We start from the raw sequence: 23,084 nt of genomic DNA, 5'->3' as shown, positions 1-23,084 counted from the left end.
ATATGTCATATTCTACTTTGTGTGTGGAACAAGAAATATATAGTAAGCTTAGGAAAATAACATTCTAGAATAGGAGAATGCATACTTGCAAGCAACATTCTTAAAAATAAAAAAAGGTAGGTCCTACAGCATTTTACTTTTCTATTACGTCAGAAAAATGCATTTAATGAAATGAAATTTCTCTTTCCCTACATATACCCACATAACACAAACAGCATGAAGCTGAAAAGTATAAACCATTGGATATTAAATTCAAGTGGGAAAGACAGGCAAATTTTAAAGAACAATGAATGTAAAGGAGACTTTTCTCATATCAAAGCTAAAATCATTAAGAAACATGTATACTGAACTGGAAATAATTTTTAACTCTCAAAGGACATAGGATATAAGTGAATTTTGACTCAATAAAACTTATAATAATTACTGTGATTGTAGAAAATATGTGAAAACATAAACATTTGGGAAAAGTAGAAGCATAGGACACAGGCAGATTTTCAGCATAGTTACAATTGGCTTCTGTGACATGAACAAAAAAATGTATTCAAATATATGAACAAATTATTTGAACTGTTGGATTTTGCACATAACAGAATAGAAAATTATTCAGGAATATACTACTTCCAGGATATATCCTTGTTCGTTTTTGACAATAACAAAATAAGAAATCTTTAAATGAGAAGATACCAAAAGAAATCATTATCAAAGAGAAAAAAGTAAGTATCTTCATTTTTCTTCATTTTTCCACAGCAACCATGTATTCCAGAAAATGATAGAGCAGTACCTACAAAGCTATAATCCATGTAACATGGTAAATTGTTCCCAAGTATTAGAGAGCTCTGAAAATGTAGAATCCATGTGCTTAGCCTTGTTAAAGAAACAATACCAGCTGCAGAAGCAGCAGAAATGTGAGAACAAATAGAACCAAACAAATAATTTCTGCTGATCATATGTGGAGATTTCTGAGATGAGATCAGAGGTGATTTGATCTCTGCATGTCATATCAAGTGACAAAGCATGTAACTGAGGAGATATTAACACTTAGATCCTTCATAAGATGTTTTCATAGACTACAGTGAGAGAACAAACATTCTCAAAGCTCCGTAGTTCCTACATCTTATTTTTTTCTTCAGAAGAATTTAGATAACACTGATGTTTGAGAAATTTATTTTAATATAATGTATAAAATGAAAATTTAGTTCAAGTAAAATTTAACAAAACACTTAATATAATCATATTTTCATTCTCTCTGTTCCTAATATTTCTGTACCTCTTTATCCATTTCTTGCTGTAAACATGCACAGAAAGAATTCTAAAATGAATTGTGGAAACTATCAACTATAGATAAAAGTTATATGATAGAATTTGGATGTATATTATTAAATTGTATTTTATCTTTCATCACCTTTTCTTTGCACCTTCTGTATTCACAATTTTTTTATTTCTTCATACAGTAATATTAGAAATCTCTCTCTATTATATATATGTATATAATACAGAGGAAGGCTATCATTGAGTCAAATATTCTTTACTTAGGAAAGAATAACACAACTGAGATCCTTTTACCTGGAGGTCTTGTTGAAACATAAAAGCTCTGTGCATAGTTTTCATACTCTTCTTTGAAAACTTGTATCTAATAAAAAGAAGAAAGAAATAGCTATATTTTTAGAGAAATAATGAATTATTAAGTATGTTCCATTATGATACCCCAGCATATTCACAACCAGTCATTGGAGGTTATCCTGATCATAGATTCTATCTGTCTTGATTTGCCAAAATTTGTTCTTAGAACAGTGTTGGCTCAGAGGTCATCCTGAGCGTTGTCTTTTCATAATGCACTAGGTATTTCTTTCTTTTTTGGCCAGTCCTGGGCCTTGGACTCAGCGCCTGAGCACTGTCCTTGGCTTCTTCCCGCTCAAGGCTAGCACTCTGCCACCTGAGCCATAGCGCCCCTTCTGGCCGTTTTCCATATATGTGGTGCTGGGGAATCGAACCCAGGGCTTCATGTGTAGGAGGCAAGCACTCTTGCCATTAGGCCATATTCCCAGCCCCTGCACTAGGTATTTTTGAAACCATACTTGCTTTGTAGAAATAAGAAGAAATTCCTGAGTATTTTATTGTTTTATTCTCTCCAGATAAGAAATTATACTACAATGCTTCCAGGAAAAGTTGAAATTGATACTAAAATTGACTCGGGTTTAACAGAGATGTAGTGGGAAAACAAATGTATTTCCAAGGCAAAGAGTCTGTAAAATACTCTTTTTATACTTTGCTCTAATAGGCATCCTACTTGGTCCCGGGACTTCTATAGTGATAGCATGTTGTTATCTTGTATCTAGTGATGTACTGACATAAGCTGGGGAAAAAAGGACCAGCTATTCTTATTGAGTCTAGACTGCAGAATAATATTGGATTTTAAGCACACATTTCACTCTTCACTCCAACAAGGAGAGAATGGTACTATAGTACTGAAGGTCTACAACAAAACCAACTGTACTTCATGATATCATAATATTACAAATAAGACAGACATATGATGATATACTGTATTTCTATTTGATATTTGTTCTTTCTTATCTTAACTGATTTTAAAGCTCCATAAAATGTTTGTAAAGAGCTGTAAGTGGTTTTCAGAGACCTGATCTTAGCTGTTGTTCTATTACAGATTTCATATGCTATAGTTCCAATTGTTCAGCCATTTTGCAGTTTGTTTTTGAAATATCAATAAATTACATCATGTGAATATAAAAAGCATTTGCACATAGGAAACTAATTAAAATGGCCTACATACATAAACAAATAATTTAAACTTTATCTTACAAAATTCTCTTCGGTCACTATTGGGTAAACTTGAGGCTTTGTGCTTACTAGAAAAGTACACGAGTGTAAACCACACTTAGAGCCCTTAAATTTCTGCATAACAAATCTATATTAAAAAGATTACCTAAAAGATGCCTAAATTAATGTAAATATTTTCAACATGTGACACTGTACTGAGAAAATCTCACAGGAAATATTTACATACATAATTATACTAAACTGCTAAGTATGTCTCAGGCTTATGCTTATATATTTACTTGAATAGCAAAATACATATTTTCTCCATCTAGATATACGTCAAGATAGGGGAAATAGTAGTGCTGACAGCAAAATGTTCTCTCATGACACAGCTCTCCTTTTCTCTCTCCATTCCCTTCCCCTCTGCTCCCTACTAGCATTTAACTGTTGCATACCTAAGTAAGTTACTCAATCAAATCTAGCAGGTAAGAAAAAAATGACAAACTTGCCCCTGCAAGCTTCTAATATTTTAAAGATTTATATTTCACTGTCTAAATATAATACTGTGTTATTTGGTGTGTTTGCTGTTCTCTAAATTTTCTATATTAGTATTCGGAAAAAGAAATTTTTAAGAAATAATAAGCAATAATGTTGTACTGTGAAGGGTTCTGTTAAACATGAATGGAATAATGAAGCATTGATGTTATTAAGTAGATTTTTGTAGATATCTTCTTAAAGCTCATAATAAAAATTCATTTTAATAAACCAATAACTGACTATAACTTGAAATCCTTTAGACCAACTAAGTAAGCAATTTCAGGCCTTATGAACATTGTCCATTTTTTTGACAATGACACCTTTTAGAAAAGTTCTAAGATAATGATTTAGTGGAATTTCTAAATATACATAGGTTGATGAGAGAAAATGTTGAATACAGAAACATAAAATCTAAATAGAAATACCATCATGTTAAATAAGAAAGGTCAGGTTAGCAAGTGACATTTTCCTTTCAGCAATCTTATTATATTTCTCAGAGCTTTTAATTCTTTATCTGCAACAAGAAAATAATGTTTATGGTTTGAGGACTGAATAAATAATAAATGTGTACAAACCACAGAAAATACATTTTTATAAGTAAGTAGTCTTAGAAATCTGAGAAGTTTCAATAGTAGCTAATGGAGTAAAAATTATTTCTGTTGTCTTATTATTTCTGCTATCTTCACTAAAAATGCAGTGATTTTATCAATAATAGTAGCAATTTGAAGTGACTTGTACCTATTATTCTGAGAATAGCAGAATGGTTTATTTCTACATAAATGTCTGTAATTATTATCTTAACAGTACAGAGGCTCAGAACACAGTAACTCAAATTATGACACTTTGTCATTCTGAGCACTTTGAACTGAAGGAGACTGGAAAATCCTCAAAAGCAAGGTCTTTGTTCTTGGTTACAGAATATAGAAAAGGAAGTATGTTTATGAGAAAAATATATGATAAAAGTCATTTCATAGTAGATGAAACTATTTTCTAGAATATGATAGTGTTCTTTTGCATCCTATGCTTTGAAAGGCACTGAATGATAGCAAAGCCTATCACTAACTTCAACAAGAAGTTTTTATATAGGAGAAAACCATCTCAATGAAGGAAAATTGTGAACAGAGATACTACTGAGCTGAATATCCTAATACTAGATGTTTCAGATAGAGAGTATATATTTTATTATTATAAAACCAGTACTTTGTAGAAATTATTACGGATGTGTGATGAGCTGGATTTGAACAATATTTCTAAGTTGAGATACTAGAATTATGAGATATGGGAATGCACTTTCAGCAAGCTCATTTACAAAGTATCCAAATTTGTCATCATGATATTGTCAATTATGAAAACAAATCAAATTTTATTAGAAAACATGCTTGCTCTTTGGCTCTATCAATTATAGTTCACAAATACATGTGTTTCACACACTGAATGCTTTTCAAAAACACAATGAGAAGGTTTTCTCAAGTTCAACTTACAGATGGTACAGATAATAACTCTTTCACTCTAATTTCATTGTGGACTTTGGCAAGCTGGTGAAAAGCAATGCTTTATCTATCTTAGTGCAGTTCTTGCAGGGACTCATAGTACTGAACCAGAGGCTGAGAAAGTGTCACAGTCCACATTCAGTGTAGGCTGCGGGTGATGGATAATACATCTTGACTTTCTTGACCTATAGAATATATTGTCAAATCAATCCAGCTAAGAATTTAACTCAGTATCATCACTCTCACATATTTCGGTTACCACTTACTCATGAAAGTCAGAAAAGAGCCTACTGGAAAATTCTGCAATTCAGGATTTTTTACTAACTCAGCTCGGAGGTCAAAAGAAGATATAGAAAGAGAAAATTCATGGGGAGAATTTTCTTTGGAAGAGGGGCACATTTGGCCCTTTCTACCTTAGATTTGGAAAAGTCCTTTAATGGAAAGATAAATGTGAGATTGAGACCCTGTCTTGAGGCTCAAAATATTTACTCAAATCTGGAAATGACAGTGATTATGCAAAGAGCATTGATATCACCATAGTTAAGTTCAATAATTGTGTACAAGTTGAAATTAGAAATTATCACAGTTTTCAAGTATAGTTTATGAGCTATGTTCTCTGCAATAACCTGGTCTTCGTCATGGCCCCAGAGTTATCAGCCTAAAACTTACATCTTGTTACCTCCCCAGAATTCCTGAACCCTCTAACCTTGGATCCTGGCCTACAGATAAAAATTCCACAGGACTACACAAAAAGTCTTTGGTTATTGGACTGTTGCTTCTCTATTTGTTCTAATATTTCATTCCTTTTCTTTGATTAAATGAAAATGCTCAGACATCTCTGAATATGCCAACTTTTGTCTCAAGCTGAACTCTCTTTTCATTCTGCTTATACATTGTGAACACTTGCTTATGTGTGCATCGGTTTTGATAAAATATGTTCACTTTTATAAAGCTTTCGTGACCACCCTCCACCCATCTTCCACATCCTGTTTTTTCATTGATAAAATACCCAGGGAAATATAATAAAGGTTATATGTTTGCATAACAGTCATTAAGTCCTGAGAGAAGTGTATATTTCATCTACCTATTATCTCTAGAACATAGTACAATTTTAAATTATATTATATTGTATTTTATTTTATTTTTGCCAGTCCTGGGCCTTGAACTCAGGGTCTGAGCACTGTCCCTGGCTTCCTTTCGCTCAAGGCTAGCACTCTGCCACTTGAGCCTCAGCGCCACTTCTGGCCATTTTCTATATATGTGGTGCTAGGGACTCGAATCCAGGGCTTCACATGTATGAGGCAAGCACTCTTGCCACTAGGCCATCTTCCCAGCCCTGTAAATTATATTTTATATTACTAATTTTACTTAAGAATTTAGGGCATGTGAAAGAGTGGTAGGGGATTTTTTTGAGAGGTATTTAAATTGAAAAATAAGTTAGGTAAAAAAGCTGAAGATAGAGTGGTGCTGGTTTCTCACATACCTGTCATCCGACTCAGGAGGCTGAGATCTGAGGATTGTGTTTTGAAGCCAGCCTGGGCAGGAAAGACCATGAGACTATATATATGCTCAATCATAAGCAAATAGAAGTGGCACTGTGGCTCAAAGTGGTAGAGTGATAGCCTTGAGCAAAAGAACTCTGGGATAGTGCCTAGGCAGAGTTCAAGCCCCGTAACCAACCAAATGAAAAAAAAATGGATGAAAATGAAAGTCAATACACAATGATTATAATCTGTCTTAAATTTTATCTATTAAATGAGGACTTTATCTTAGACAATACATATAGATTTGTGCCTATAATTTCCCTTTTAGTAGAGATACCATACCATAGGCAATCCACCAAAAGGAACCTTGTGATCTGTGAATATACTCTCTACCTCTTACAATTTAAGCCACAATATAAAGATTAAAATTTTAAAGGAATATGAGTACCTTATATTCTGCATATCTTTTGCATCCCTAATAAATAGCAAAATTTCAAAAGGAATTCAATCAACTTATGGATTTAAAAATACATAGTAACCTAATAGGACATATCAGGTTGAAGGATACCTAAGAAGTAGAAAAGTGGCATCATAAAAATTGCCTTTGTTATACAATCAAAATCTAAGTAAGGTGGAGTAGCAAAAGCCCTGTACATATGGCAAAAAAATCCATTCTTAATGAGTAGCTTCCTTGCCTTATAAACCATGTGTGTACAGCCCTAGAAATAGATAAGGAGATTGGAAGTAGAGAGCTTTATGTTGGGCTGTGGCTATGAAAAGAAAAGCTGGGCCCTGTACTGAATGAAAATGAAGGATCTACCAGAGCTTTATAAGAAGCAAGGGCAAGATCTGGGTCTTTACTACCTAGGCCTGAGGAGGTAGTGATTTTAACTTTGCAAGATGGTGGGACTAAAGATTTTATTAAAAAGTATTCATGTGTAATAACTGAGTATAGACTGGAGATGGAATATAAGTTAAAGGCAGTCATTATCTTTGGATATACCAAAGAATAAAGAACTAGGTTAAAGCCCAGTCTTAGAGAAATGGAAGAGGATAAGAACACATGAAAATCAAGAGGAAACAGTAAAAGTCATAGGAAGTTAATAGGGGTAGATATTAATAAAAATAAAATAAGAAAAGGTGTTTTTGAGAAGGGCAAAATGTCAGAGATAAGATCACAATTTAGGCTTCCCTGATTGTCTCTACAGCTCTGATAAAGAGAGGAAGTTGCTTTTGTTTGGGAAAGAATATTTTAGAAAGAAAGGATACAGAGGATATGAGCAATAGGAGCAAATAGTCTGCTAAGTGTTTGTTAATTGTGTGGTGTATAACCCTCTTACTTCATAATTAAAGTTTTAACTTTTCCTTTGAAAAATGAAAAACTGCTGGTGAGAGTCTGAGCAGAGGAATAGCACAAATAGAATGTGTGTGTGTGAAGAGAAACTAGAGAGGCAGAGAGAAACTTGACTCAGGTAATTGTGAAGACTTACAAGGAAGGCTAGCAGGCTCAGGACCCAAAGAAGAGCTGATACTTGATATCACAACCTGAATATGAAGACAAATTAGCAGGCAGAATTCTTTCTTTGTAAGAGACATATCTTTTTCTCTTGAGGTCTTCCACTGCTTGGATGAATCTTATTATATATCTGCTTTACTCAAAGTTTATTCAAACTTAAATGCTAATGCCAGAGCAGTTTCCCAGAAACTGAGCCCGGAAGGAGCTAAGTGGCAAAGAGCTTGCTTAACAAGGACAGTGTTCTGAGTTTGATCCCCAGACCAGAAAAGAAAAAAGACAACAAAAGAATACAGTTTTTCCTACTCCTTCCTTTAGTGTTTTCAGGGTGTCTGTTTTGGTTTCGAGGTCTTTAATCCATTTGGAATTGATTTTGATGCAGGGTGATACATAAGGATCTAGTTTTAGTTTGTTGCATGTGTTGAGCCAGTTTTGCCAGCACCATTTGTTAAAGAGGCTATCTTTCTTCCAAACTATTGTTTTAGCTTCTTTATCAAAGATTAAGTAGGCGTAGTTCTGTGGGTTCATTTCCGGGTCTTCAATTCTGTTCCATTGGTCTTCAGACCTGTTCCGGTGCCAATACCAAGCTGTTTTTATTACTATAGCTTTATAATACAGCTTGAAGTTGGGAATTGTAATTCCTCCAGCACTGTTCTTTCTGCTTAGGATTGTTTTTGCTATTCTAGGTCTTTTATTGTTCCATATGAATTTCTGGATTGCTTCCTCTATTTCATTAAAAAATGGTGTTGGGATATTAATGGGTATTGCATTGAATTTGTAGATAGCCTTTGGCAATATTACCATTTTGATTATATTAATCCTCCCAATCCAGGAGCATGGGAGGTTTTTCCATTTCCTTAGTTCTGACATAATTTCATTTTTCAAGCTTATAAAGTTCTCCTCAAAGAGGTCTTTCACTTCTTTAGTTAAGGTTATTCCTAGGTATTTTATGTTTTGACATAGCTAGAATATGGAACCAACCCAGATGCCCCTCAGTAGACGAATGGATCAGGAAAATGTGGTACATATACACAATGGAATTTTATGCCTCTATCAGAAAGAATGACATTGCCCCATTTGTAAGGAAATGGAAGGACTTGGAAAAAATTATACTAAGTGAAGTGAGCCAGACCCAAAAAAACATGGACTCTATGGTCTCCCTTATTGGGAGTAATTAGTACAGGTTTAGGCAAGTTACAGCAGAGGATCACAAGAGCCCATTAGCTATACCCTTATGAACATATAAGATGATGCTAAGTGAAATGAACTCCATGTTATGGAAACGATTGTTATATCACAGTTGTAATTACTTTCAATGTACCATGTGTATCTGTAGCATCTATTATAGATGATGTTCTTGTATCACCTTCCTGTAGTTGTACCTACACTATCTCTGTAACATTATCTGAATATATTGGAAACCATGTATACTGGTATTAGAACTAGGAAATTGAAAGGAAATACCAAAATTGAGAGACTCAGGGTAAAAAAAGAAAAACAACTACAAAAGCAATACTTGCAAAACTGTTTGGTCTAAGTGAATGGAACAACTCATGGAGGGAAAGGGAAAGGGGGTGGGGGAGGGGGGTATGAAGGACAAGGTAACAAACAGTACAAGTAATGTATCCAATGCCTAATGTATGAAACTGTAACCTCTCTGTACATCAGTTTGATAATAATAATTTGAAAAAAAATAAAAAAAAAAAAGAATACAGTCGAAAAACAAAAACCCAGACAGAAACTTTGTACTGATAATTGACCAAATATCTGTGTATAATGTCCTGGTTGAGGCACCACCTAAAAGTACCACTTGTGAGTCCCTTTATTAAGTTAGCTCAAAAATATTGTTTAGAGGTTATATTTAATAATGTTTACTGTATCATAACTTAAAAGAAAAAATAAAGATTTACCTATGAGCTAATTGAAAATAACTTTAACAGACTTATTGCTTGGTTAGTTCACAATTTATATGAAAAAATCTACATGGTACCTAAAATAAAAATTCATTGAAAAGAAGATTATTTTATGTAAATATCTTTCCTATCTGGCTTTCTACATTATAAGATGGAGGGGAACATCTTTTTTTCATCCTTAGGAGAAATTTATTTATTAAATTTTGCAAAGAAAAGTTTTGTTGATCTTTCATTGTACCATTCAATACCTTTTCTTATTTCTAGTCATGTTTCTGAAAAGCAAATCACAACAAAAGAATATTCAGAAATTTATATTTTATGAATTTGGACTTAGGTGAGTTCATGCACCTGAGCTATAACCTTAAAACACTAAAACTTATGCAAAGAGCATTTATCTTTGTTATGAAATAAGCATCAGTTTGTAGTGCTCATAAAGAAATAGTTCATTCCAGAAATAATTTTTCTAGTTCTGACTTTTGTTTCTCCTGCAAACACGTGTTTTAGAACTGTACAAAATTTGCAGCCATATGCAGAAATACATCAGAGTAATGTTTTGTGATCATGAAAAGAATTTACACAATACATATATTGATATAATTTTTAATTTTTTTATTAAGAAGTTGTACAAAGAGGATCCAGTTCTGTAAGTCTGGTTATGAGTGCAATGCATGTTTATCAATTTGACCCTTTCCCTCATTCTCCCCACAGTATTCTTAACAGATACTAAGATTTTTCATCACTAATACTCTTTCATTTCATCAGAAATGTATATTGGAGAAAAACATATAACTAAACTTTTTTGTGTTCATTTGCTTGTACTTTCTAAAATATAGTGTTTGGTGCTCATTTTTAAAAGCTAAAGTTCTCAATGGCAAACGTAACTGATGATTACTCTCATTTTGCAACTTCTCACCTATGATAATTGGAAAATGAAATCATTATTTGTGTGCATGTGTGTATGTGTTTGTGTTTGTGTTGGTACTGGAGCTTGAACTTATATCTTGGAAGGTATCCCATAGCTCTTCCACTCAAGGATGACACTCAGCTCTGTATCTACCATTTTGGTGGTTAATTGCAGATAACAGTATCACAAATACTCCTGTCTAGGATGGGTTTGAACCAGAATCTTCATATTTTAGCCTCCTGAGTAGCTAGGACTTCCAGCATGAGCCACTGACATATGACTATTTTTCTGTCATTAACGAGAACATCTTTGACTCTGTAACGCATCCTTTCTGTGGCGCTGTTAACACCTATCAGTAGTGTCTATTTCTCCTTTGCAACTGAAAAAATTGTAGCACAAAAATAAGCAAATCTAAGAATAAGCAATCAATTTACCTGATTCTACTATTTTGTCTTTTAAAGATTACTGGGGACTTTTTGTTTTCCTTTTCTAGTAAGAACCACTCTTATCTTTCTACATTCATATACTTGTTCATTCTGAAGTTGTTACTGAGTACATCAGTTGACAATCATAAAGTGAGATGCTGTAGATGCAAACACGGGAAAAGGAAAACTATTTCTCTGTCAAAATACCAATCTTGGGAGAAGGGAAAATGGTTCATTAACATTGCATGGGGGAAAGTGAATTATGGGAAGCAATAGTAGGTGCATGAGAATAGGATGGGTAGATGATAATGAAAGTGAGATTTTCTTACAGCTGATATTTTGCCAAAATATCTCTATGGTTCTCCATATTGACAGCCACATATTTCATAAATCCTTTATAAGGATAAAGGCTGCAGCTTTATTATGTCTCTTGACAATCAAAATTGAAAACACAGTGACATCCAACCACCCAACAGCCCAGTTATCTTTCATTTTCATGATCCAGTCCAAAGGCCATCTAAGTCCCAATTCTCTGCTTTCTTCATCATTCCAAAACGGACTGTTGGACCATTAAACTAGTGTAAACACAGGCCAGCAATAGTGATTTACTACTACACACATTGCATTTCAAAAGCATCATAACCAATGTCTAAATTTTCATCACTCTGAGTTCACATTTCCTACCTAACATATAATCTTAAAACCATCACATACTAAAAAATAAATGGGCAAATTCACAGTTAGTGAATTTAGAGAATAATCTAGACAAATTAAACAATATCTCTCACTGCTTGAATTATTACATAACCCAAGTAAGAAAATGTATCAATCAAAATAAGATCATTGGTTATAATAATTTAGGTTTGTCTCTGAAAGCAAAAAAAAAGCATACATATTCTTCATTCCTAGAATATAGCTATTTGTATAAAAAACAACCTATGAGTTAATTTTTTAAGTGTCTTTATTTGTGTGTTCTTGCAAACAGTGAAAACAAGCTGGCTACTTCAAGTGGTGACACAACTGTAAAACTATGGGACCTAACTAAAGGTGATTGTGTTTTGACCTTGGAAGGACACAGCCATGCGGTGTGGTCATGCACATGGCACTCCTGTGGCAATTTTGTGGCTTCTGCTTCATTGGATATGACGAGTAAAATCTGGGATGTTAACAGGTAAGAACTACTTTAAACATTGGGTGTCTCTGTTGCTCTCTGTCTGTCTGTCTTTGTGTCTGTCTGCATATGAGTACTGCTGCTTTTTCTTCCTCAATGCTACCACTGGGAAACATTACAAAAAAGTTATTCATTGATAAAATTTGTAGAGAGCTTCTTAAATAATCTTAGTGAAATCCATTTCTAACTCCATTAATGTTTGTTGATATAATAATTCCTTTTTAAAAGTAGGCAGTCAGATCAAGCCTGAGTAATAAGATTAGCCTTGCTTCACTGAGAAGCTGTTTGTCTTCAGCAGAATAAAAACAAATGCTTCCTTTAAAAGACACAATTTAAAAGCACCATTTCTATTGTGCCATCCATGGGTCTGCTGTGGAACTTAGTTTAATAGACATGGGTTTAATTGAAGTAATTATTTGATTTATGGTTAATTTTGATCAGTCTAAAATTTCTGAATTAAATGCTTCTCAGCAATTCACAGATTATAAGAAATAATGCAATTTATTGCGCACAAATGCCAACTCAAATAATTTAACTGTATTTTTTATCTTTAAGTAGTTGTACAAAGGACTTGTCATTCAAATAAGTAGTATATGAATACAGTGAATCTTGGTCTATTTCACCTGTTTTATCATTTTTGTGGATGTAGAATTTGTACTGTATATTTTTATCTTAATTCCGACAAGTAAACCCATTATGTTTACAAAAATATAAAAATACATGTATTTGACAAGAATATATATACATATATCTTCGTCTATATAATGCATACAAATATGTATACAATCTATTATGTATACAAAAGGATAAAAAAAGTTGTTAGGTAACTATCAAACATCCTAATTGTTTCATGTAAGAAACTTTAAATCATTTGTCAAACTTCTGATCACTACAGCTCTAAAAATAACGAAAAGTAGGGGTTGGGAATATGGCCTTCTATACATGAAACCCTGGGTTTGATTCCTCAGCACCACATATGTAGGAAGAGCCAGAAGTGGAGCTGTGGCTCAAATGGTAGAGTGCTAGCCTTGAGCAAAAAAAGAAGCCAGGGACAGTGCTCAGGATTCAAGCTCTGGGACTGCCCAAAACAAAACAAAACAAAAATAACTACAAGTAGAAAGGACTAAGATGTGGATCAAGGGATAAAGCACTTACTTAGCAAAACATAAGCTGTAAATTCAAACCCAGAATCACTAAGCATAAAGAGAAAGAGAGCAAAAAATTAGAAAATGAAAGAGAGAGCAAGAGTAAGAGAGAGGAGAGAAAATGAATGTATTAGTTTGCAATGAGGATAGAAAATAAAGGAGGTACTTATAAATGTCAACAGCTTTGAGCCCACAATGATGAGATATCAATTTGCTAGGCCATTCATATAAGTTTATTGTTTTCAGAAATACTAGAGTTTGTGTGAAGAAAGAAAATTAATCAGGACAAAGATTTTTGCATAAGCTATGATTTCTGCTGCATTTCCTTATCAGGAAGCAATTGTATGGAAGATTTGCTAAATATTTTAGAGAACTGTACTAAGTAAAAAAAATCCTGTCTCCCTTTGTAGTTACTGGACTCAAACTGTAAGAGAATTCAGGATCCCTTACTTTATAGCAAATGACACGGACTTGTAGTTCTAAGTAGGAAATAGTATCTAGTTATCGTTTCAGATATGACCATTGAAGACACCAAAATCTACCATGAAACAAAATAGACACCACAGAAAATGGGGCAAAGGCATTCCTTTTTGGAGCAACCATGGTCCAACCAATGCTCTCTGTTCAGTGTCATGGCTCTGAGTCCCTCACGACCCCTGGCCAGGGGATTATCAACACACAGATGGATATATGTTCGCTATTTTTCTACTTTCTGTATTGCAGTTTGGATAGCAATTATTCTGTCCTTGGTTACCACTGCTACCGTGTTTATGCTAGTGATAGCAGGGAACAGAATACATGATTTTCTTTAGATGATCATCTATATTCCATAACAAATCTGAACAGATTGTGCACTTCCCAGAGGTTGTAGTCTATCAGACAGACAGAGTAATGAAATGGGACCTTTCACTGTCTCTCTTCAGGACATGGGAAAAAAGCCAGTGGGTATGGGGAAGAAAGGATGGCAAAGATGTTTTGGTGGGCAAAGTGTGTGGCAGAGACTGACCGTTGCTCAGTAGAACCCGTTTCTCCTTCCAACCTAGTTGGGAATTTGGCAGTCTATCTAAATGGTACTTCTCAGCTTCCTTGTTTATGAAATGTGGATCTGCCAGGTTAAGTTCAACACACACACAAAGTTAGAATAACAGCACCACCCTCATGTTCTTTTTATGGTAGCATGAGGTAGCAATAACTGGCCACAGTAGCTTAGCTAACAGTTATCTTAAATGATAGTAACTGTCAACAAACTTGATATTAAGCCAGCCACAGTCATTACCTTGGGTCAGGGAGCCTCCAACTTTCTCTGAGTTATTCAGAAATGGGAAATAAATGTTCATTTTGTTTAAGACATTTTATTTCCAGCCCATTAGTCATGGCATTTTAGCCATTCTCCTGTGAATATTCTTCAGGTGACATGTTTTTATCTCATGGCATATTTGTAAGGCAATTAAGACAAATCTTGAACTGTCTGCAAAATTTTTTTGGATGGATGATGCTAAAAATTCTGTGCTGATATTGTATGGTTTTCCTGCTCTCTTAATTTTTTTTATTACTTTGCCCTTTCTTACTTATTACCCTTAATTTCTACTCTAATATTGTTGCAGCCTATAAAGTAGCAATATTTTCAATTTGAATGATTTGTACACATGTAGTTTAATGCCCAAAAAGTACCTGAAAATTGTAAGAAATCACAAAGCTATATAATATATATGAGTCTGTATTGGTAGAACACTGGCTCATTAATGATGATGTGACTTAAATATTTTTTTAAATACCAAGAACCCCAGCACTGGTGGCTTATGCCTATAATCTTAGCTACTAATGAGGCTGAGATCTGAGGATTGTGGTTCAAGGCCAGCCTGGGCAGGGAAGTCTGTGGAACTCTTATCTCCAAATAACCACAAGAAAACTGAAGGTGGAGCTATGTTTCAAAGTGACAGAGTGCAAGCCTTGAGGACAAAAGCTCGGAGATATTACCCAGGCCCTCAGTTCAAGCCCCATGGCCAAGTAAAAAAGAAGGAAAGAAATGAAATAAAGAAAGAAGGAAGGAAGGAGGGAAGGAAGGAAGGAACTAACAAAGAAGGAAAGAAAAAAGAAAGGAAGGCACAAAGGATTTCAATGTATAGTAGCAGTGTCCATATTTACTGATGACAATTTATTATTGCTGGCTTTATGCTGATAAAATATAAATAGTGCCAATTGACTGGACAAGTTTATTTGTTTATAGATCCATCAAATGCAGGGTGGCATACAAGCTTGTATATGCATCAAGCTATAACACTGGGCACAATAGAAAATACAAGTGACATTTTATGCCAAATGAGTAATAGTAAATGATTTTATATAATACATAGCAGTGTTGAATGTAGTGGAGACAAAAAGGAAGGGATTGTCATTTTAATCAAAAAGATGCAATTGACTTTGGATAGTCTCAGTAAACTGAGGCCAGCCAAGCAGCTGCCCCCGAGTAGCCTCTCCCAAGCTCCTCTGAGCTTTCAGTGGTAGCAGCAAGATGTATGCGACTTGTGAGGGACAAACAGGTCATTGTGGCTGGAATTAAAGTGAGCAGATGAATGTATGTATATAACATTCTAGCAACAAATGTCAATGACTTTGACCTTTAGCCCCAACAAAATGAGATACTTACTGGAGGGACATGAGCAGATTTTCAATCTGTGATATATTTTAAAACAATGACTTTGGTTTCTTTTTGAACATTTGTTTGTGCTGGGGCAGGGTGGCTCATACCTATAATCCCAGCTATTTGGGAGCAAGGTTTGAATCCAGGCCATAAAAAACATAGCAAGATTTTTCATCTTAACCAAGAAACCAAATGTTTTGGCACATACCTATGACCTCAGATCTTCAGAAGAGTGTAATAAGAATATCAAGTTCCAAGGGTAGACCAGGCAACAATATGAGATCATATATGAAAAATAACTGAAGTGAAAATAGCTGAGAGTATGGCTCAAATAGTAGGATAAAAGGAAAAAGCAGGAAGACCAGTTGGGATAGCATCTAACAATAAGACAGAAGACAAGAAGTTTGGAACCATTATGGGACCAATTATAGTAATAAGACTTGTTTATGCTCTGAATGTATTTTGGAGACAAAATGCATGTGGAATTTCTGATTTGTGGATGAAAGACAAAGCAAAGGCCCTATTCCATTCTGAGACATGTGAAAATCAGAAGGCCATTCTTGTTCAACTGGAATATTACTATAATTTTATAAAAGACCTTTCCAAGGTATATCAACTCATATTATAGAAATAACCATGAATGAGAAATTCCTTCTCATTGTCCATGGAACTTGTACCCAAAAGAAGTGAATGTCCCTTTGCCTCCTGCATCCTTTCTGCTAAATTTGATAATTCATTTGTTAGTCAGCCTCTGGGTTAAATCAGAGGAGGAGAGCAGAAGGTAGCTCTTGATAAAGAAGACAGTAAAAACTAAGGGAAAAAAAGGAATACATAAGATTAAGACTCTGTTACACTGAGATATCTTCTGTTCATGACATGTACCAGTAATTTCTCTGAGGCACCTACAGTACAAAGATGGAGTTCAAAATGAGAAAAATTTCTTTACTAGAAAACAACATTTCTTTATTAAAAAAGTAATAAAATGGGGTTTAGTATTTATAATATAATATATTCCAATAATGTATGTGCTTCATGATTCATTTGCAAAAAGTTAGCTATGATGGCAAAGAAGGACATATTGTACAATATTAATGGTTTTAAAACATAATAAGATAAGAAGTATTAAGACTTCAGGGCATAGCTTATTGGAACATTAATACCTGTCTTGTACTGTGAAGATCTCCAGTTGCCTTCTTACACCTGAAAAGGCACCCACGGTGCACATTAAGGCTCTCCTAAAGTGATGCTTGAAACATAATTGTAAGAAATGGAAAGATACTGAAATTGACCTCTTGTGATTAATTTATCCTGTCCCACCACCATCATAAATCAACCATTACATCTCCTCAGATTTTCATTTATATTCAAATGAATAGTTCCTTCTAGAAATATTGGGCCAGAAATGATCTCAAAGTGTTTCAACATAAACACAAATGATTAGGAAAAACGAGAGAGAGAGAGAGAAATAACATATTTTCACTTTCATTTTTCCCTCCCAAAGGGAATAGTTAATAAGCATTCTGGAGGAAGTAAATATTTTGTAGAGCAAAAATATTTGAAACTGATGGCAAGTTTTAAGGGCCAGTGCCCATGACAATAGTTTTTTGTGAGTGACCTTTTATACATATGGATCACCAAGTAAAAGAGAGTAGCATCACTTTATATTTTAAAATTTGTTTCAATGTCTTTACCCATGAAAAACTATTCCATACGAAGATGGATATTAGATTTAATCTATATAAATATCAATTAAAGTAAAGATATTCCATTATCAGTGAATAACTATTTTCTAATATAATTATTTTTTTTTACCCTATACCACCAATCAAAGCAAACACCCTCCTATAACAAATAGGCATCTGGAAAAACTAATCTGGTGAATAGATAAATCTTAGTCTTCCTCAATCCTAACAATAAAAAGGACTACTTACAATAAAAAGGACTATTTACTATTATTTGTCAAAATAAAATTACAGATAGACATTGTCAACATGAAGTAAGAGACAATAGGCACATTATCTTAATAATTAAAGCTTAATTGTATATCTATATAAGTGTGTGAATGCCTGCGGATATAAGAATTCACACTTATTTGTAAAAGTTAAAAATTCAGCTTTAATTTTAGAGTAATCTGTAGATACTCGACTATCTTACATATCTGATAAAAGGTTTATTTTAACTCAGCTTCAGACAAACTTGCTTCAAAACTTATTTATTTGAGAAATAAAATGCTGTGTGTGAGTGTGTGTGTGTGTGTGTGTGTGTGTGTGTGTGAGTATGCCTACACATGTGCATGCTAGTCCTGAAATTTGAACACAGGGGCTTGACACTATCACTCAGTTTTTGTGCTCAAGGCTAGCACTCTACCCCTTGAACTATAGCTTCACTTCTGGGGTTTGGGTGGTTAATTGGAGATAAGACTCTCTCGGACTTATTGGCACAGGCTAGCTTCAAAGAGTAATCCTCAGAGTGCAACTTTCTAAGTAGCTAGAATTATAGGCCTCAGCCATTGGTGCCCAGCTGCAAATGCTAGTTTTTATCCTATTCCCCAAACTTTATATTGGAATTATTTTTAAAACTCTAAGATTGGACTCACTTACTTTTGTATAAATGTCCAAGTCCATCAAGCCAGAATAAAAGAGTAGTGTTTGCTATAAAAATAGCAAGAATAAACTTGCTAGATGAAAGAATACTTTGTATTGACAATAAACCTGAATTTTTCTTAAAGCATTATAAAATATAATTTCCATAGATTTTCAATAATATTACTGCATATTGACATGGATTGTGCAAGCTCTTTCCACTTATCAATAAATAGAATTTTATAACATGTCCTAGACAAAAGAATAAAAATAGACCAGACCAGGTCTAGTCAAAGCTCTTGGAAAGATTATTCTCTAGTCTAACTTTGACCACCTAAGAGCCTACAATGAGCTTTTCTATGAGAAAAGACCTGCTGGTAAATCCATCTCCCCTCATGCTTTCCTGTATGTTCATGTTCTGTTTACTACATTGCAAAATGTCTTCTGTAAAATTTAATTATTCATTTTTTGTTTTGTTTTGTTTTTTTGAACAAAAATAAAGCACTGAGTTAAAAAGCCAGCTCCCTAGTAGGTCCCATTAGCGAAGACAGGGTCCCTCTTTATCCATGCCCTATAAATCATTAAACACTGACTTTACTATGAAATCAGAAAAGGAAGTGCCACTGAGAGCAACTGGCTTTATGAGGCATCACAAGTGGGGTCCTGGTTCTCTGTTACTGGAAACGAAGTTAGAACTGTGGGGATAAGAAGTTGCCTATGAGGGAGACATATAAAGTGATGTTGAGTCTTTCCATCTTTCCAAGATTCTTTTTCGTTGGTATTTGGGTTTTGTTAGTAGTATGTAAATGACATCCTACTAAAATCATTCACATTGTAGGGCAAACATTCCTCTGATGGATCTAGTTCAATTCGTTGTTGAGGTTTCTAAATAAGTTTACTTGAGTAAGAAGATGGTTTCTCTTAGCTCTAAATATTGTTTTTCTGTTTATCCTTTGCTTTTTGTTATCTGTTATACTGGAGTTTGTACTCAGAGGCTTCTGGTTTATAGACAAATACATTACCTACACTACCAATGGGTCCATGTCACTAGCTCCTTTGAGTTCAGATAGGATATTTTACTTTTACCCAGATGATCTTGTCCCAGGATTCTTCTATGTCCATCATCCGAGTGATTTGAATTACAAGTGCGAATAATCACTCTTATCTTATTATTTGAGAAAGAGTCTCCCTTACTGTCCGTCTCAGTATTCCAAATAGCTAGATTAAATGTGTCAGCTGCCAGGTCTGAACTGTTTTTCTCATTTATGTATTGTAAGTCAAACCTTTAATAGTTAATATTAAAGATGTAGAATGAGCTAAGAACAGTTATTTTTGTGTATTATTGTTTCAAAATATCCAGGGAAAGTGTCCTATTCACAAACTGAGCAGATAGATTTACTGTGACATTATCTAATTGTGCTTTGGAGAACGTACATGTGGGCACAGAGGCAACAAACATATATCTTTATTTAAAGTCCACACAAATAGAAAAAAAAGTTATCATTGAATGCTTTTTCAAAATTAATTTCTCCGAAATATCAAAAAGCTTATAAAAGTATCTAATGTGTTCAACTTTAGAGGTCTCATGTAATTTATCTTATTGCTTATTTCTAGTTATTTGGCAATTAAATGTATTTTTTTAAGAAAAAGCCTCGAAAATAAATCCAACTTTATTATTTTACTTGTATAAGGCAATATAATAAATTATACATGTCTATACTCCCAAAATACTAGTATTCATCATGATTTATCCATGTCTTAGATATATGTATATGATGTTTTAATTAACAAGCATCCATTATTTATCCAATCTCTTTTTATTTGTTGCTTTTATGTCTGTCTGGATCATTTATATATGCACTTTAGCCTATATTCATTTGGTGATATCCTCAACATTACAATGAATGTTCATTATCTGAATTATATCCTCTGTTATTATCTATGTTCATATCCTTATCAAAATCAACCACATAAGTACCCAGTCCACAAATTCACGTTCTTCTATAAGGATGTTGGGTTTAGTTCCATCAGGCTGATAGCTTTTGTTATCTGGGTCACTATAAAAATGCCAGCCATTATACCTCATGATTTTCCAGTTAGAAATCATCTCTCATTCACCTCTGATCCCTTTTTTGCTGTATATTTTGGAATTATATTCTTTCATCAGCAAAATGTTCTATATTGTCAATCCCTTTATTATTCAATTTCTCTTCTCCCTTAAACTGCCTATCCCTTAAGAATATTGATTCCCAGTTCTATCTCTAGAAGTTAACTATTCAAAATGTATATTAAGCATATGGACACTGTCATCGTAATGCAGAGAGGTTATTGTTTTAGAACTTTTACATATTTATTACATATGAATACATGTATAGAAATAAACCTTTACTAAGCACTGACTTGTGGGAATCTTGATCTTGGATTCTTTGACCTCTAGCACCGTGGAAAAATGTGTATTTATTTATAAATAATTGAATATTATTTTATGAATATATTTTAATTTATACTTATAAATATAAATCATTTTCCATTGTGCCTGTTATTTTACATTCTCATTGGCAATACATGAGAAATGGTTTCTCTTTATCTTCACCCAAATTTAGTACTATCAGTATTTTAATGTATGTGTGTGCTGGTCCTGGGGTTTGAACTCACGACCTGGCACTGTATCTGAACTTTTGTCCTCAAGGCTAGTCCTCTACCACTTGAGCAACAGCCCTACTTCTGACTTTCTTTGCAGTTAAATGGAGATAATACTTTCACAGATTTTCCTGGCTGGAATGTCTTTGAACCATAATCCTCAGATCTCAACCTCCTAAACACCTAGGATTACAGACCTGAGCCACCAGCACCTGACTTTAATCAGTATTTTTTTTCTCTTAGATCCTTATTTGTGTGTGTGTGTGTGTGTGTGTGTGTGTGTCTGTGTGTGTGTGTGTCTGTGTCTGTGTGTGTATGTATATATGCATGTATGCATGGTATCCCATCACGAGTGCCTATGTGTTCAGGTTTCTTCCTGCAATGAGTCAGGTCATGTCAGAGTAGGACTCACCTCAATGCCTTTATTTAACTCATTTACCTCTAAAGAAGTTCCCTAATGGAAGCTATTGGTGGGTAGGGCTGTAACCTATCCTTTCCCAGGAACACAGGCCAATTATAGTCACTTCCTTTCTCCATATTTTGGCTACACCAAGAGCTTTTAGGACTTTAAGTACTTATATATACATAAACACACACCAGGGTACTCTCTTTCTATGTAATTCAAAATTGAAACAAGCAATAAAGAATTCACAAAGAAGCCCATGAAATCTGAAATTTTCCCCTATCAAGAGCCCATTGACACTACTCTTTTTATTATGAATATTAAATAATTTAAATTTGCTCTTTAATTCTTTTCCACCTTATCTTTGCCCTTTGTCCCCCTCCTCATTTTGGTGCAGCTGCTTTGCTAGTGCCTAAGGCCAGGCGCATCCGCTTTCTACTGAGTTTTTATGAATAATTTGTTCTATGTCATAAAGCATTCATGTTTCTGCTCTAGTTCTTTTTTATCTTTACTGTCTCCCTGCCACATCACTCTCTCCTGTTTTCCTCCCTTAATGCTCTGTGCAGCCTCGTGTAGTTAACTGATGCCATATTATCCTACAAACTGCTTCTCATTTTTCCCTTACATTTTTTGTTCTTAATGCTTCATCCCTATTCAAAATCAGTGATTTTTATACCTGCTTCCATATTTAGTGTTGCTTCAAAAATTAAACTATTTAGGCTTCTTCTCCATAATTCCACTCTGCAAGGAAAGGTATTGATCATACAGTGCCTGAACTTCAATGATCCCATTTTACTTCCTCTGACATATTTACTTCCAAAGTAAGCTCTTCTGTGGCCTAGACACACACAATTTACAACTGGATAAAGAAAATGCCCATATTTATTTATCTCTTCTGGTGCAAGGCACCACTCAGCCACCTCTTAATAGGAAGCTTTTACTTACCCATTATTTTAAGTCTATAAGGGGTTAAAAGTTCTTGTCAAAATGGTAATAACTCTTCACTTTCAAATATTTGTTTCTGCTATGAGTTCTTGAGTACTATAGCACACTTATCAAAGCAAGTAAATTTCAGCCAGAGGACTGAAGGAATATTCTCACTGATTATTTAACTCCAAATATTATTACCATGCCCGTGTGTGCCCTGAATTTTGGTTGCATAACAGAGCATAGGAAATCAGGGTTGAGTCTGACAAAATTAAATATCCACAAAAAATCTATGTACAGAGAGATGCTTTGTGATCTTACATACAGGTGAGAAAATGTGAAGCAACATTCAGGTTCTTTTCTAAAACTAACATTAATTAAAATGATTCCTTTCTTCCCCTGGAGCAAAGAATCTTTTCTGTGTAACTCTGCTGCATGGAGAGTGAGCTTTAAGTGTGTGAACAAAATGCAGCTTTTATACAGATGACACAAAAATACACAATGTTGAATCTGGAACAGATGAAGCTTCCTTCG

At 34.2% G+C, this 23,084-nt stretch overlaps 1 protein-coding gene across 1 annotated transcript in view; it reads left to right on the top strand.

Annotated features, from left to right (window-relative positions):
- The window catches only part of Spag16 (sperm associated antigen 16), a 696,006-nt gene that overhangs the window by 303,151 nt on the left and 369,771 nt on the right, over positions 1 to 23,084 (top strand). Inside the window, exon 12 of the mRNA XM_048345736.1 lies at positions 12,027 to 12,212. Coding sequence (XP_048201693.1) covers positions 12,027 to 12,212 — 186 coding nt within the window. The remainder of the gene's footprint in view (positions 1 to 12,026; positions 12,213 to 23,084) is intronic.

This window comes from Perognathus longimembris, chromosome 4 (genome assembly GCF_023159225.1).
Source record: "Perognathus longimembris pacificus isolate PPM17 chromosome 4, ASM2315922v1, whole genome shotgun sequence".
In the NCBI taxonomy this organism is placed as follows: Eukaryota; Metazoa; Chordata; class Mammalia; order Rodentia; family Heteromyidae; genus Perognathus; species Perognathus longimembris.
The sequence above is the reverse complement of the archived record's forward strand: the minus strand, read 5'-3'. Positions and strand labels throughout refer to the sequence as shown.